General features: G+C 44.0%; 1 protein-coding gene and 1 long non-coding RNA gene across 9 annotated transcripts in view; both read left to right on the top strand.

Annotated features, from left to right (window-relative positions):
* ILRUN (inflammation and lipid regulator with UBA-like and NBR1-like domains) overlaps positions 1 to 17,005 on the top strand; it is a 109,811-nt gene that overhangs the window by 33,146 nt on the left and 59,660 nt on the right. For all 8 annotated transcript variants that reach the window (XM_008262797.4, XM_051855764.2, XM_051855762.2 and 5 more), the window contains exon 2: positions 4,138 to 4,292. In XM_008262797.4, coding sequence (XP_008261019.2) covers positions 4,138 to 4,292 — 155 coding nt within the window. The remainder of the gene's footprint in view (positions 1 to 4,137; positions 4,293 to 17,005) is intronic.
* Positions 4,299 to 16,962, top strand: LOC127493207 (uncharacterized). Its single transcript, XR_007923296.2, has 2 exons — positions 4,299 to 9,833; positions 10,145 to 16,962. It is a non-coding gene; the product is annotated as an uncharacterized lncRNA (long non-coding RNA).

The following is a 17,005-nucleotide window of genomic DNA, read 5'->3' on the forward strand; positions in this document are numbered from 1 at the left end:
AATTGCTCTTAGGACATTTACACACATTGCCTCAGCAATCTTCGCAGCCAATTTTAATGAAGTAGGTGTGTCAGCTCAGTGTTGCAGATGAGTGAAACTGACCCAGGGCAGAACTACTTCCATAAAGCCCTACAGCCAAGGTTAGGAGCTGAGCCCAAAGACAGAAGTTTTAAAAAATGTGATAATATGTACATAGCATAAAACTGACCATATTAACCATTTTAAGTGTACAGTTCCCTAACAGTAAGTATAACTCATAGTGTTGTGCAGCCATTACCACCACCCATCTTTGCTTGTGCTTTTTTTCCATTGTTGCCTCTATTCTTCAGGGTGCTTTAACCATCTGAAGTTAGATTTAAGTTTTTGAGCAAAAGCACCAAGGAAATTTGTGGGTTCAGATTTTCAGACTGGGTTGAATACTGGGTCACTGTTTTTCCTTTCTTATCATCTCAGCCAACTCTATTTCATGTAGAATTTCTTGTTTGCTAATAATAGCTAAGTATGTTTTGAATGGGAACATGTGCTATCATCCCTCCTTTTCTGACAGCACATTGGGGCTGTTTGGTCTGTTCCTGCTCTTGGACTGCCCAGAGGGACAGTAATCTAACCGGTCCAGTCTTGGAGGAGCTATGAACCTGCCTGATGGGTTGGAGTACACTGGGCTAAAGTCCACTTTCCACCTGGTGCTTAGGAAATGAATTTGCTTTGTCATTCTTCACTGCAGGCTGCTGCCAGCATTCATTTACCACTTTCAGTTTCGTTTTGGACTTTAAAAATGTTCCTTAAGCTTTCTCTGGCCAGATTACCTTTAGAATACAGGTGCAAGAAAGCAGTCTGTTAACTTTGGCTATGGGATGAGCTGCTGTTTGTAAAAGGAGATAAGAGGAAGGGGATGAATCTGCCTACGTGGTATAGCTTGACTTTTCTACTTGCTAATGCTGCTACTGCAGTGGTCTCAGAGTCCTGCTGGTAGAGGCAGATGTTAGGAGTGAAATATGACACAGGCTGGGAATGAGAATTGGCAATTGTCCTGAGTACACAAATAGTCTTTTCCCTCCCAAGAATACTTTTTTTTTTTTTTTTTTTTTTTGACAGGCAGAGTGGACAGTGAGAGAGAGAGACAGAGAGAGAAAGGTCTTCCTTTGCCGTTGGTTCACCCTCCATCCCAAGAATACTTTACAGCCAAGCAGAAAATTTAGCAAGCTACTTGGTGGATACCTGCAACAGAGAAATTATTTTTATGTAAAGGTGGATAGAATATTTTCTAGAGAACAAATTGCAAGCTAAGCTTATTTTTCTTTTATTCTCAATCCCTAAGTCTAAGATGATCCCAGATAGTATTTTAAGTCTGCTTGTGGATTGTAGGGACAACACTGCCCCAAATTTGATCAGTCACATGTTCTTCAGTTTATATTACAGTCAGCTAGATAGGAAACTGTCGGGACAGCTAAAGTCCAAGCCTTCTTATTGAACAGCCAGTGTAAACAAGGTGGAGTTTGGCTGGTGGCCTAGCTCACCTCCATGTAAATTTCACCAAACACACACATTAACAGGCAGTTGGTCGTGTTGTAATTTCAGTCCTTACTGACTAATGTGACAGCCCACAATTGCACGAGGCTCCACTTCAGGTATCTGCTCTAAATATAGCCTTCCTCTCCAGCAGCTGCACACCTGGAGGAATAGGCAGGCCCCAGCAGTAACATGTTTGCTGCTGTGGCATGTCTGTTGAACAGTTGGGTACTCTCAGAGCTTGTTTCCTGCTGTGTTTATGCATAATTAGAAACAGCCCACTGGATCCATTGGCATACGGTTGGTTATGTTTAGAAACATGCAGTTTGTGGTATTGTCCACTGTGGGAACCGGGGATGATGTCACTGGTTCGAGTAAGAGAACCGTAAGAACCATAAGAGAAACAACAGATGTTATCACTAGCAATTTCTTTGATCTCTGTGATGAACATAGCTTACTTAAAAACCCTTGAGTGGCCTTTAGTTCCTGGCACTGAGGAACCAAGCTGTCAGTCATGTGATTCTGTTCAGTTGGGGATGCTGATTTATGTGCTTGGTGTAGTTCTTTCTGACATGACAAAAGGTGGTTTGTGAGTAATTAAAAAGAACACTACACTTACATAATGGTACTTCCAAAAACCAAACTAGAAATGGCTCTTAAGTATGTAAAAAAGACACTCAGTTTTTACTGTAATGGGGAAAGCATTTTGAGGCCTTACTGAGATATAATATATATATTTTTTATTTGACAGGTAGTTACAGACAGAGAGAGAGACAGAGACAAAGGTCTTCCTTCTGTTGGTTCACCCCCAAAATGGCCGCCATGACCGGCGCTGCACTGATCCGAAGCCAGGAGCCAGGTGCTTCCTCCCAGTCTCCCATGCGGGTACAGGGGCCCAAGTACTTGGGCCATCCTCCACTGCCTTCTTGGGCCACAGCAGAGAGCTGGCCTGGAAGAGGGGGCAGCTGGGACTAAAACCCGGCACCCATATGGGATGCCAGCGCCGCAGATGGATGATTAACCAAGTGAGCCACGGTGCCAGCCCGGAGATACAATATTTTTAATCTATCAGACTGATAGAAATTCAAAATGTTGGAAAAACACTGTTGGTGATCATTCTTGAACATTTCTGTGAGCACATTGTGTACAACTTTTGATGGAGGCTTGGGTATAACTGTTAAAACCATAAACATAGACCCTTTTACCCATCAATATAACTTAAGGAATTTATCCCATGGATACACTTGCTTGCACATATACAGAACAATGTGCATAAGCTTACTATGGAACAATTAGATTGGAAGCAAATGGAAAATAAACTAGTTAAAGAGTAATGCATCCAGGGGTCGGTGCTGTGGTACAGCAGGTTAAAGCCCTGGCCTGAAGTGCCAGCAACCCATATGGCGCGGGTTCTAGTCCCGGCTGCTCCTCTTCCTATCCAGCTCTCTGCTATGGACTGGGAAAACAGTAGAAGATGGCCCATGTCCTTGGGCCCCTGCACCCGTGTGGGAGACCCGGAAGAAGCTCCTGGCTCCAGGCCAGTGCATCTCTAGCCGTTGCGACCAATTGGGGAGTGAACCAGCGGATCGAAGACCTCTCTCTCTCTCTCTCTGTAACTCTGACTTTCAAATAAATAAATCTTTCCAAAAGAAAAGATACATTTATGTTGATGTAAAAAATCTTGAAATCCATGCATAGTTTATTCACATTATACATTTTCCACAAACTTTTGCAATACCCTTTCTTGTATCATATTTGATTGTATATGCCTAAGCAAGTTTGAGAAGGATATTTCAGAAAGTCATTTGAATGCTTGTGTGTGTGTGTGTGTGTGTGTGTGTGTGTGTGTAGGAACGATGGGGCACCCGCCCGAAACGATGGTTACTTTTCATTGTATGAAATTTTTGGAACCTTGTGCATGTATTACTTTCTTAGGAAATTAAACAATTAGAATATTTTAAGAGTGGAGCTTCTTTGAACCCTATAGTTTCAGCTATAGAAGCTCTTTATTCCCTTGACTTCTTACTCATTATTGCTATCCTATGGTTAACAGACTTCCTTACATTGTTTCTGTTGGTACTACTAGTATTGTTTGTTTCTCTGTGGGTATCTTGGGAAGAAAGTGAGGCCAAAGTTTGTTGGTCCTCTTCTTTTCCCTATTGTTACCCAACCAGAATCAATGACTTTGAAGTCTTGCATACCAGAAACCTCAGGTTCTGTGACAAATTTTTAAAAAACAGACTTTTTACTTTTTTTTTTTTTTTTAATTTACTTATTTGAAAGGCAGACAGGTATCTGCCAGCTTCTGGTTCACTCGTCTATAACAGCCAGGACTGGGCCAGACTGAAGCCAGGAACTCAGTCTAGGTCTCCCACGTGGGTGGAAGCAATATAAGTACTCAAACCATCATATGCTGCCTCCCAGGGTCTGCATTAGCAGGAAGCTGCAATGAGGGAGTCAGAGCTGGGACTTGAACCAAGGCACTCTGTTGTAGGATATGAGCATCCCTATTGCCTCTTAACCATGATGCCTAGCACCCGCCCCCAGGCTTTTTCTTTTTGTTTGAAAATCGGGATAGTATTCTCAGAACAGTGCTGATGTTTTCCCGCCTTCTCTCTTTATTTGTAGGAACCTGCAAGCAGCAATTGGAGCCTATTATGACTTTGAGAGCCCAAATATCAGTGTGCCCTCCATGTCCTTTGTTGAAGATGTCACCATAGGAGAAGGGGAATCAATTCCTCCTGATACTCAGTTTATAAAAACATGGCGGATCCAGAATTCTGGTAAGTGTATAATGGGTAAATCTTCCTTACCCAGTTTCCTGTTTCTTAATAGTTCAAAAAAATAAGAAGAAAGTGCTTTAGGTTACATATGTGATTATGTAACTCTGATCTTTTTCTTATATGTGATAGGCAGATTTTCTCTGCAGGTGTGATGACCAAACATCAGAATTACTCCTGCTCTAGAATAGAAAGAATTTAGGTTCCAGGCCTATAAGCGTCCTATGACTTGATGGCATCTAAACATAATCCAGCATTCATTAGGTCTGTCTCAACCTGAACAGTTCTACTCCATCACTTTATTTCTGCTCTAATTAATCTTCAGTCATTTCCAGCAGGCTCGAGGTGGTATATCCTTGAATAGAACTAGATAGTTGGAAGGATCTGTGAGCATATGTTCTTTCAAAAGCTCATTTTTTTGTGATCACAAAGATGATTTTCTCTGAAATTTAGAGGTTAGCTATCTGAGGTGTTAATACTGCTTTGAAAGAATGAGAAGTATGGGAATTTTTCTCAGAATGGGAAATTACTGTTTTTTTAAGTAACACTATTATGATGTACTGCTTCTTTTAAGATACATAAGAAATGAGTTAATGATAGTGTTTTGGAAAATAATATGTAGATATGTATCTGGTGATTGTTATCAGTTGTTACTTGTTAAAATTAATGACTTATTAAGTTTGAGTGTTAAAAAAAAAGTTTGAATGGGTGTAGTGTCTCTTATCCCATCCAGTGACAATTTATGCTGAGAGTGCTTTAACTTTTCAAAAAAATTTATTTTTAAAAATTTTATTTGAAAGGCAGAGTTACAGAGAGAGGATGAGAGACCCAGAGTAAGATCTTCCATCTGCTGGTTCACTTCCCAGAAGGGCCTCAACAGTCAGGCCTGGGCTAGGCTGAAACCAGGAGCTCAGAGCTTCCTCCTGGTCTTCCATTTGGGTGCAGGGGCCCACGTACCTGCGCTATCCTCTGCTGCTTTCCCAGACGCATTAGCAGGGAGCTGGATTGGAAGTGGAGCAGCCCGAACTTGAAGGTGGAGACTTAACGTGCTACGCCATAACGCTGGCCCTAACTTGACTTTGTTGTTAGTGAGGACTTTGAGGGAAATTCTGAGAGATGGAAAATAGGAAAAAAGGAGTCTAGCTAAAATGTGTGTGTGTGGAGGGGGGTATTTATTATCTAGCAAGGAAGTTTTTTTATAAGGTTTATTTTCATGGCAGAGTCACATAGACAGAAAGAGATATTCGATTTACTGGTTCACTCTTCCAAATAGCCTCAATGGCCAGGACTGGGCAAGGCCGGAGCCAGGAGCCTAGAACTCCATTCAGCTCTCCCACGTGGGTTTCAGGGGCTCAAGGACTTGGATCATGTTCCTGGGCTTTCCCAGGTGCATTACCAGGGAGCTGGATTGGAAGTGGAGCAGCTGGGATTTGAATCTCGCTCATGGGATACATGTGGTTGGTGGCTTAACCTGCTGCAGCATGACTCCAGTACCAGAAATAGTTAGTTAGTTAGTTAGTTAGTTAGTTGTTAGTTATTTGAAAGACAGAGTTAGGGAGAGACAGAGATCTTCCATCTGCTCATTCACTCCCGGAATGGCCTCAACAACCAGGTCTCCCACATGGGTGTCATGGACCCAAGCACTCTGGCCATCTTTTACTACCTTCCAGAGAGCTGGATCAGAAGTGGAGCAGCTAGGACTTGAACCTGTGCTTTGACATGGGATGTTGGCATTGCAAGTGATGGCTTAACCTACTGAGCCACAATGCTGGTCCCCTAGCAAGGAAATTTGATGGAGATGATATAAAACTCTGAGGACTCAAGTTAGTTTAAATAGTGACCTTTTGTTTATTTTTCTTTCTTATTTTTTTTTAAAGATTTCATTTATTTATTTGAGAGGCAGAGTTCCAGACAGATAGAGGGAGAGACAGAAAGAAAGGTCTTCCATCTGCTGGTTCACTCCCCAAATGGCTACCACTTCCAGAGCTGGGCTGATCTGGAGCCAGGAGCCTTTTCCAGGTCTCCCACGTGAGTGCAGGGGCCCAAGCACTTGAGCCATCTTCTGCTTTCCCAGGCCACTAGCAGAGATATGGCTTGGAAGAGGAACAGCTAGTATATAAACTAGCACCCATATGGGATGCTTGTGCCACAGGCAGAGGCTTAACCTACTACGCCACAGAGCCAGCCCAACTCAGTTTACTTTTCAATTCTTTATAAATCAGTTCTTTTTTTTTTTTCAAAGATTTTATTTATTTTATTTTATTTTATTTATTATTATTTTTTTTTGACAGGCAGAGTGGACAGTGAGAGAGAGAGACAGAGAGAAAGGTCTTCCTTTGCCGTTGGTTCACCCTCCAATGGCCGCCGCGGCTGGCGCGCTGCGGCCGGCGCACCGCGCTGATCCGATGGCAGGAGCCAGGAGCCAGGTGCTTTTCCTGGTCTCCCATGGGGTGCAGAGCCCAAGCACCTGGGCCATCCTCCACTGCACTCCCGGGCCACAGCAGAGAGCTGGCCTGGAAGAGGGGCAACCGGGACAGAATCCGGCGCCCCAACCGGGACTAGAACCCGGTGTGCCGGCGCCGCTAGGCGGAGGATTAGCCTAGTGAGCCGCGGCGCCGGCCCAGATTTTATTTATTTTATTTGAGAGTTTAAAGTTACAGATAGTGAGAGGGAGAGACAGAGAAAGGTCTTCCTTCCGTTGGTCCCTCCCCAAGTGGTCGCAACGGCTGGAGCTGTGCCGATCCGAAGCCAGGAGCCAGGCGCTTCTTCCAGGTCTCCCATGTGGATGCAGGGGCCCAAGGACTTGGGCCATCTTCTGCTTTCCCAGGCCACAGCAGAGAACTGGACCGGAAGTGGAGCAGCTGGGACTAGAACCGGCACCCACATGGGATGCCGGCGCCGCAGGCGGAGGATTAACCTACTGTGCCATGGCACCGGCCCTTATAAATCATTTCTTTATGATGGGGAAAGACTGCTTAAACTAGCCTTTTTTTTTTTTTTTTAAAGGATTTATTTATTTTGATAGTCAGTTACAGAGGGAGGGAGAGGGCGAGAGAGATATTCCACCGGCTGGTTCACTCTCCAGATGGCCACAACTGAGCCAGGCTGAAGCAGGAGCCAGGAGCTTTATCTAGGTCTCACATGTGGGTGTCAGAGACCCAAATACTGGGCCATTCTTCACTGCTTTTTCCCTGGCCATTAGCAGGGAGGTTTATCAGAAGTAGAGCAGCCAGGACATGAACTAGTGTCCATATGAGATGTCTGTGTCGCAGGCAGCAGCTTTACCCACCATGCCACAGTGCCCGCCCCTAAACTAGCCTTTCAGAAAAGAATTAATGTACCACATTTAATTGTTAGCCTTTGTTTTTCTGCTTTAAGTAAAAACTCTCCTTTGGAGGAGAGTTCAGAGTGTTACTAACTACATTTGGACTGACCCATTGTGGAGGATGACTTAGAATAATTGTGGCTTTGTAAAATTTTCAAGTCCTTCCCCCTGTTGGTTATGGCAGTGGGGCAATGTTAGTTCAGGAGCTACATGGTAGAGGGAAAATAGCCTGTTGTTTGTTTTTTTTTAAATTTCTTTCTATTCAGCATCTGTATATCTTTGGTTTCTCTCTCCCCTTTCTTAATTTCACTTGTTTTAAATATCAGCCCTGTTTCTTCAGTTTAACTTTATTCATGTTTTTTCTCTAAATTACTAATAAAAATACTTTTGTGAAGCCTGAGCATGAAAAATATTTAATGCAGATAGAATGTGTTTGGAAAGAAAGATGTTAAAAAGTTTTAATTGTTTTGAAGTTAAGCCAATACCTTGTTTATGTACAGTGAAAACACTGGAAATGGTCTGGCTTTCCATGAGTTCTTTAGTTGTCAGAGTAGTTTTTAAATACTGTTGTTGCAGAATAACCATTTTATATTTCAAAAGCCTCTTGGTATTTCTGCTCACTTTCTGGACAGTTCCTTGTGTCGGTGAGGGGCAGATTAGGAGAGGTTGATCTATAATGGTTAGAACATCTAACAGAACTATAAGAGCCTGCCTCTTACTTTGACTTGGAAAAATCACTATTGGTGAACCTCAGTGCTTTATCTTCCTGCTTCTGCTTTGTAATTTCATTTCAAAACAGCTTGAGTCTGCAGCCTTTCTTCCTGTAAAAGGACATTCCTTGTGTTAGAATATCCTTTGAAAGGTTGGGCATAGCTGCTGGAGATTTTATCTTTCAAGGTACTTTACATAAATAGGTTTTTAATTATTCTGGAAATTGTTCAACGAGTTGTAAAGTAGTTTTATATCTCTAAAGCAAATGTTCTCCACTTGGTTGAGGAAACACCTCGGATAACCAAGTAATGGGTGTGTTACTAGAGCGAGGCCTCTGGTGACCCAGGAATGGGTGTTATTCGAGTGAGGGAGAACATGCACGTGCACTGGTTCTTTGACATCGTCCCAGTCTGGCCCAAGTCCTTTCTGGAAATGGAGTTGTCACACAGAAGTAGGGCAGGCTCAGCTGTGTCTCCTCTGGTTTTCTTACTCTCATTCACAACCTCCCCTAAGAGGTAAGTGCTTGCTGAAAGTTACAGAAATAACAATTTTTAGGACACCTCTCTGCTGTCATGTTTTAGACATCCACATGTATACCAGATGAGGTTGTACAAACTATATAACTGTCCCAACAGCTTTCTTGCAGAAGGTAAATATCTCACATTGTTTAAAAGTAAACTCTTAATATTTAAAGAATTCTTAGTTTCAGACAGAACCAGAATTGAGACATTTAATAACATAAATGCAAACTCCAGAATCCAAATTTTTGTTGCTCTAGATATTGGAAACATGGGAAACCTGAGCAGTAAACCTTATGGTTGGAAGTGAAAGTGTAAATTTGACACTCTCCCTCTTAAAATGTCACTGGATAGAATCCTGTTTATCCACACTTATGGCTTCCCTGTTGTGCCAGTGCCGTGTTTTGTAGTCCAACTGTAGCCAAAGTTAAGCTGAGCATGTTACCACAACCTTACTATTTCTCCTACTTTGATGAGACAGTTGTTACTGTCATATGAGAGAGTAGTTTGGGTGCATTGATCCAGTCATCTTTATTTTTCGAAGGACACAGAGTAAATAAAAATGGGATTGGAAAAAGATTTTAAGAACAACTGCTTTCCCCTGTTTTTCTTTTAGCTCATTAAAATTTTCTCTTCAGGTATAGTTTTATTCATTCAACACATTTGAGTATGTTTCAGTCACTTTATGAGGTATAGGGGAGGAATAGTAACAAGATCATGAAGGTCTCTGCTGTCATGTAGCTTACTTTGAAAGGTAGTCTCTGTACTCACAGGGGTTAAAAAGATGATCCTAATCAAGGTTTGCCTTTTGCATTGCTATTTTTTAAAGATTTATTTATTTTTTTGAAAGAGTTACACAAAGAAGGAGAGGCAGAGAGAGAGAGAGAGAGGTCTTCCAACCACTGGTTCACTCCCCAATTGGCCACAACGGCTGGAGCTGCTCTGATCCGAAGCCAGGAGCCAGGAGCTTCCTCTGGGTCTCCCTCGCAGGTACAGGGCCCAAGGACTTGGGCCATCTTCTGCTGCTCTCCCAGACCATAGCAGAGAGCTGGATCAGAAATGGAGCAGCTGGGACTCAAACTGGTGCCCATATGGGATGCCGGCACTGCAGGCGGCAGCTTTACCTGCTATGCCACAGCGCCAGCTTCTGCATTGCTATTTTGATGTCCCTTACTGTCTCCAAACTGTTAAAGTTGAATTATTTTATTCTTTTGATTTTCGAGAAAACATTTACTTACTTACTTTGAAAGAGTTAATGGCGCGGGTGGGGGAGATATTTCATTTGCTGGTTCACTCCACAGATGGCCACACCAGCCAGTGCTGTGCCAGGGCAAAGCCAGGAACTTCTTCCAGGTCTCTCATGAGGGTGGCAGGGGCCCAAACACTTGGACCATCTTCTACTGCTTCTTCCCAGAGCATTTCAGGGAGCTGGATCAGAAGTGAAGCAGCTGGGACTCAAACTAGCACCTATATGGGATGTAAGTTTCACAGACAGCTTTAACTCGGTATGCCACAGTGTTGGCCTCTCTTTTACATTTTGATTAACATGAAATACTTGAATTTTTTAAAAAAGATTTATTTATTCGAAAGTTAGAGTTACAGAAAAACAGAGAAAGAGAGAGATCTTCCATCCGCTGGTTTACTCCCAAAATGGCTGCAAGGGCCAGAGCTGGGCTGATCCTAAGCCAGAAGCCAGGAGCTGGGAGCCAGGGACCAGGAGCTTCTTCCAGGCCTTCCTCATGGATGCAGGAGCACAAGGACTTGGGTCATCCTTGGTTGCCCTCCCAGGCACAATAGCAGAGAGCTGGATCAGAAGTGGAACAGCCAGGACTCAAAACAGCATGCATGTGAGGTGCCAGCATTGCAGGTGGTGGATTGACTTGCTATGCCACAGCACCGGCCCCAATATTTGTATACTTTTAAAGGGTATAGTACTGTATTTTAACACATGTACATCTGTAAACCAAAGCAGGCAACTAGCCATTCCTTCCCCCCCTCCCTCCATCCCTTCCTTTCTTCTCTCTCCTTTATTTGAAAATCAGAGCTGCAGAGAGAGAGAGGCACAGGGCAAAGAGGGATCTCCCATCCCTTGGTTCATTCCCTAAAATCCCAGCAGCCAGATCTGGACCAGGCTGAAGCCAGAAGCCAGGAACTCCACTCTGACGTCCTATAGGGGCAATAGGTGCCCAAGTATTTGAGCCATCTTTTGCTGTCTTCCCAGGCACATTAGCAAGAATCTGGATCAGAAGTGGAGCATCCAGGGTATGAGCCACCACTTTGATACAGGATGCTGGCATTGCAGAAATCTTTATCAGCCACACCATACCACCAGCCCCGATTTCCTTATCCTTTCTTTGTGTTTGGAGCTTCCTACCTCTCCTCTTCTCCAAACTTTTACTATAATCACTTAATTTTTTGAAACTGTGGACTTTTATTTAACCTTTTTTTAAGTTTTTTTTCTATTTTTTTTTATTATTTGAAAGGCAGAGTTACACAGAAAGAGGAGAGGCAGAGAGAGAGAGAGAGAGAGAGGTCCTCCATCCACTGGTTCACTCCCCAATTGGCTGCAACAGCTGGAGCTGTACTAATCCGAAGCCAGGAGCCAGGAGCTCCTTCTGGGTCTCCCACGTGGGTGCAGGGGCCAAGGACTTGGGCCATCTTCTACTGCTTTCCCAGGCCATATCAGAGAGCTGGATCAGAAGTGGAGCAGCCAGGTCTCGAACCGGTGCCCATATGGGATGCTGGCACTGCATGCAGCAGCTTTACCCGCTACGCCACAGCGCCAGCCCCTTACCTTTTTGTTTTTAAGAAAAATTTTGTATCTTTTTTATTTTAGTTTTATTTCAAAGACAGAGAGAGACAAACATATATTGTATTTGCTGATTCATTCCCCAAATGCCCTCAACAGCTAAGACTGGGCTAGACTGAAGCCAGGAGCCTGAAACCCAATCCTGGTGTCTCGTATCGCTGGCATGGACCCAACTATTTGAGTCGTTACCACTGCCTCCCATGGAGCTGGATTCATAAAGCAGAGCTGGAACTCAGACACTCCAAAATGCGATTTGGGCTCCTTTTTTGACTTTTTATTTTATTTTTTATTAATTTATTTGCATTTTGTTTGAAAGAGAGGGATGGAGGGAGGGAAATCTTTCATTTCACTGGTTCACTCCCTAAATGCCCACAATAGCCAGGGCTGGGCTAGACCAAAACTAGGAGCCCGGAACTCTCTCTGGGTCTCTCATGTGTGTGGCAGGAACCCCAAGTACTTGAGCTATCACTTGCCTCTTAGGATGTGCAAGAGCAGGAAGCTGTATTAGAAGTGTAGGCGTGTAGGAGCCAGAACTCAAATCAAGCACTTTAATATGGGATGTTGGTATTCCAATCAGTGCCACACCACCACCTCCCCATATTTGACCTTTTTTTTTTTTTTTAATTTATTTATTTGAAGGAGTTACACACAGAGAGAGGTCTTCCATCTGCTGGTTCACTCCTTGAATGGCCGCAGCAGCCAGAGCTGTGCCAGTCCGAAGCCAGGAGCCAGGAGCCAGGAGCTTCTTCTGGGTCTCCCACATGGGTACAGGGTCCCAAGGACTTGGGCCATCTTCTACTGCTTTCCCAGGCCATAGCAGAAAGCTAGATCGGAAATGGAACAGCCAGGACTCAAACCGGCTCCCATATGGGATGCCAGCGCATTAACCCACTGCACAACAGTGCCGGCCCCCATATTTGACCTTTATAATGCTTTCTCTCATCTCAAAATTGCCACCATAGATTTTTTCTCCTTTTTTTTTTTTAACATTTATTTATTTATTTGAAAAAGAGAGAGGGAAAGATGGTGAGAGAGAGATCATTCATCTGTTGGTTCACTCCCAAAATGACTGCTTCTGCCAGGTCTTGGCTAAGCTAAAGTCAGGAGCCAGGAGCTTCATCTGGGTCTCTCATTTGGGTGCACGGGCCCAAGCACCTGGACCATCCTCTATTGCTTTCCCAGATGCGTTAGTAGAGACATGGATTAGAAATGGAGCAGCAAGGACTTGACCTGGTGCCCATATGGGATGCTGGTGTCACAGGCGACTGCCCCATGATGCCAGACCCCACAATAGGTTTTTAAAAATTCCATAGTAGGCCAGTGCCGTGGCTCACTTGGTTAATCCTCCACCTGCAATGCCGGCATCCCATATGGGTGCCGGGTTCTAGTCCCAGTTGCTTCTCTACCAGTCCAGCTCTCTGCTGTGGCCCGGGAGGGCAGTGGAGGATGGCCCAAGTGCTTGTGTCCTTGCACCGCATGGGAGACCAGGAGGAACCACTTTGCTCCTGGCTTTGGATCAGCACAGTGCTGGCTATAGCAGCTGTTAGGGAAGTGAACCAACAGAAGGAAGACCTTTCTCTCTGTCTCTCCCTCTCACTGTCAAATAAAAAAAAATTCCATAGTAAAAAACTAAATGAATTCTTTTTTTTCTTTTTAAGATTTATTTTATTTATTTGAAAGAGTTACGGGGCATTGAGGGAGAGAGATCTTCCATCTGCTGTTTTACTCCCTAAATGGCCTCAACGGCCAGAGCTGAACCAATCCAAAGCCAGGAGCCAGGAGCTTCTTCCAGGTCTCCCATGTGGGTGCAGGGGCCCAAGAACTTGGGCTATCCTCTGCTGCTTTCCCAGTCACATTAGCAGGGAGCTGGATTGGAAGTGGAGCAGCTGGGTTGCAAACTGGTGCCCATATGAGATGCTGGTGCTGCAGGCGGAGACTTTAAATCACTGCGCCACAGTGCCGGCCCTCAATGAATTCTTCTAAGATAACGGGAGACTCATCATCTTAGTCATATACCTAATTGTGATACCTGGAAAGTCAAAAAAACAGGTTAGTCTTCATGGATAGATCAATCTTCCATTAAGACAGTTTGTAGCTGAGCCTTATTTGAAGTCCTGTTGTATTATACTTCTCAAATCTACATTTCAGTTTTGCTTAGATAAGTGGTACAAGCAGGTCACCATTGTTTCCCTTTCTTCTATATTAATCATATAGTATCCTTAGTCTTTTCAGTCAGCTGACCTATCAGTGCGAATGTAGGAAAGTATATAACATACACACACACAGAGAGATTTATTTTTATTTATTTGAAAGGGAAAGTTAAATCTAGAATGAGAAATAGAGAGAGAGAGATCTTCCATCTGCTGGTTCACTCCCCAAATGGCTGCATTGGCCAGCACTGGGGCAGGCTGAAAGGAGCCAGGAGCTTCATCTGGGTCTCCCATGTGGGTGCAGAGGCCCAAAGACTTGGGCCATTCTTCGCTGCTTTCCCAGGCATATTAGCCCAGAGCTAGATTGGAAGTGGAGCAGCTAGGACTTGAACCCATGCCTATATGAGATTCCAGTATTGCAGATAGTGACTTAACCTGATAAGCCATAAAGCCAGCCCCTGTAAGAAGTGTATACATCCTTGATAATTCAAAAGGCAGATAGATAGATAATTGGCTTTTTTTTTTTTTTTTTTTTTTGACAGGCAGAGTGGACAGTGAGAGAGAGAGAGACAGAGAGAAAGGTCTTCCTTTGCTGTTGGTTCACCCTCCAATGGCCGCCGCAGCTGGCACTCTGCGACTGGCGCACCACGCTGATCTGAAGGCAGGGGCCAGGTGCTTCTCCTGGTCTCCCATGGGATGCAGGGCCCAAGCACTTGGGCCAACCTCCACTGCACTCCCGGGCCACAGCAGAGAGCTGGCCTGGAAGAGGGGCAACCGGGACAGAATCCGGCGCCCCAACCGGGACTAGAACCCAGTGTGCCGGCGCCGCAAGGCGGAGGATTAGCCTAGTGAGCCGCAGCGCTGGCCTGATAATTGGCTTTTTACTTCACAGTACATTAACAATTTAGGGTTGATGGTAGACAGCTGTCACTTTTTTTTTTTTTTTTTTTTTTAAATGAGGCTCTTCATGCACCACATTAGTATTTGGAATTCTAAGAGCAAGAGCCTATCCAAATCACTTATTGTTGATGTTTTGCCAACTCAGTTTCCCTGGAATATAGTAGTGCTCCCTCTTGTGCACAACCAAGAGATTTCAGCTACTTGAGTTTGTCCAGGACAGCTTAGTGTTTCTCACTCCATCAGTTTTGGTTTGCTTTGCTTTCTTTGAAGTTTGAAAACAGACACATTCTTGGGTTTTTGTATTGGCAGACATTGTCTTGTTATGGATTTGTGTATCTGTGTATGTGTTTTAAGGAATAATTGTTGACTATAGTCCTGTAATAGTAGCTTAAATTTTCTCTTGGCTCTTGGTCTTTAAAGAGACCAGCATTTCTAAGGTTTTTGTTAGTTACTGTTTTTCTTGATCTGAGATAAATATGCTTTTGCCAGACCACGGGTCCCAGAAGTGAACAACAGAGTATGCATGTATTGCCAGCGTATCATCCACAACCTTTCTAAAGTGTTTATGTAAGAGTACTTTTTGCCTGCAGGTTTTTAAAAAGAGGGTATGCCAAGACGTAGTGGCCTCTGCTTTAGTTTTTACCTCATAGGACTGTAGGGCCACAGAGACTGCTGTTTATAATAGATCTTGGCAGGAGAATTCTGGTTGATTTTCTACCCTGGTTCCTTTACTGTAGAGAGCTATCAGGCGTACTGAAACCAGTGTGCCACTTTAAGAGCAGAGAACTGAGGTATCCTGGAATACTGGTAGGAGATAAATTATGAAAACCCTCTTTCCTAAGAGTGCTGCCATGTCTAGCTTTTCACATTGTTTCTGGCTTTCTGTACTGCTTAACTAGTCAGAACCAGTCAATACAGATTCCTCATTTGTATTAGTTAACATGAAAATAGGCACATACCAAATAAAATGTTTGAAACTTCAAAAGAAGAACAACATTCCTACCAAAGCCTTTAAAAAAAATGATGTATTTTAAAGATTTATTTATTTGATCTTTTTTTTTTTTTTTTTTTTTTTTGGACAGGCAGAGTGGACATTGAGAGAGAGACAGAGGGAAAGGTCTTCCTTTTGCCGTAGGTACCCTCCAATGGCCACCGCGGCCAGTGCGCTGCGGCGGGCGCACCGCGCTGATCCGATGGCAGGAGCCAGGTACTTATCCTGGTCTCCCATGGGGTGCAGGGCCCAAGCACTTGGGCCATCCTCCACTGAAAGGCAGAGTTACAGAGAGGCAGAGAGAAGTTGGTCTTCCATCTGTTGGTTCACTCCCCAGATGGCTGCAACGACCAGAGCTGGGCTGATCCAAAGCCAGGATCTTTTTCCCGGTCTCCCACTTGGGTATGGGAGCCCATGGATTTTGGACCATCCTGTACTGCTTTCTCAGGCCACAGCAGGGAGCTGGATTGGAAGTGGAGTAGCCGAGACTTGAGCCGGTACCCATATGGGATACCTGCACTGCAGGCTGCAGCTCTACTTGCTACCCTACAGTGCCAGCCCCCCAAAGCCTTTTGTATTGCTAGTCTCATCTTTTACACAAGCACCAGTAGCTGGTGCCATTCTCCTGGGACCACAAGTCACTGATGTGCTTACAGGGAGGAGCACTCTATTGTTTGTAGTTTCCCCACCACTGTTGAGATCTGAACTTTATTCCTCTATGTTATGTTTGCGTTGTCTCTTGAGAGTGGGTATTTTAGAGTTGAGGACACCAGAAGAAAAGTCACACATCAGGCAAACAACAGTTTTAAAGTGAGAATAATGTCTTAGAATTTACCCCTTGTATGTTTCATCTTCTTCAAACTGAGAACAGTCCGACATACTTTACTTTGAATGTCAGCTTAAAAAGTTGTAGTGAAAGTGGACATGTGTTACCTTTGAGTAGAGAGAACAGTCCCTGAAACTGTGAGTCTGTGTTTCATCCCCGTGCCTCTTCATGGACATCATTCTTAGGTCCTGCAGAATCAATGGGATGGATGGCTGTTCCTGAGGTCGCTGGAAACACACATCTTCTTGAGGAACTGCCTCGCTTTTGTTATGTGTTCATTCTCACAGGGTAGATTGTTAGTCAGAGGTTGTTGATTCTGATAATTGCTTCTTATCAGTTGTATGAGACATTGGGTAGCCCAAGAATTATCTGGGTAGGTTTACATGTATGTGAGACAGAGAAAGAGGCCTCTTCTACAGTTTCATAATAAACTTCACTCAGCATAGGACCACTGATTGCCTAACATTTTTTTCTTTTGCTTGAACT

Source organism: Oryctolagus cuniculus, chromosome 5 (genome assembly GCF_964237555.1).
Source record: "Oryctolagus cuniculus chromosome 5, mOryCun1.1, whole genome shotgun sequence".
Classification (NCBI taxonomy): domain Eukaryota; kingdom Metazoa; phylum Chordata; class Mammalia; order Lagomorpha; family Leporidae; genus Oryctolagus; species Oryctolagus cuniculus.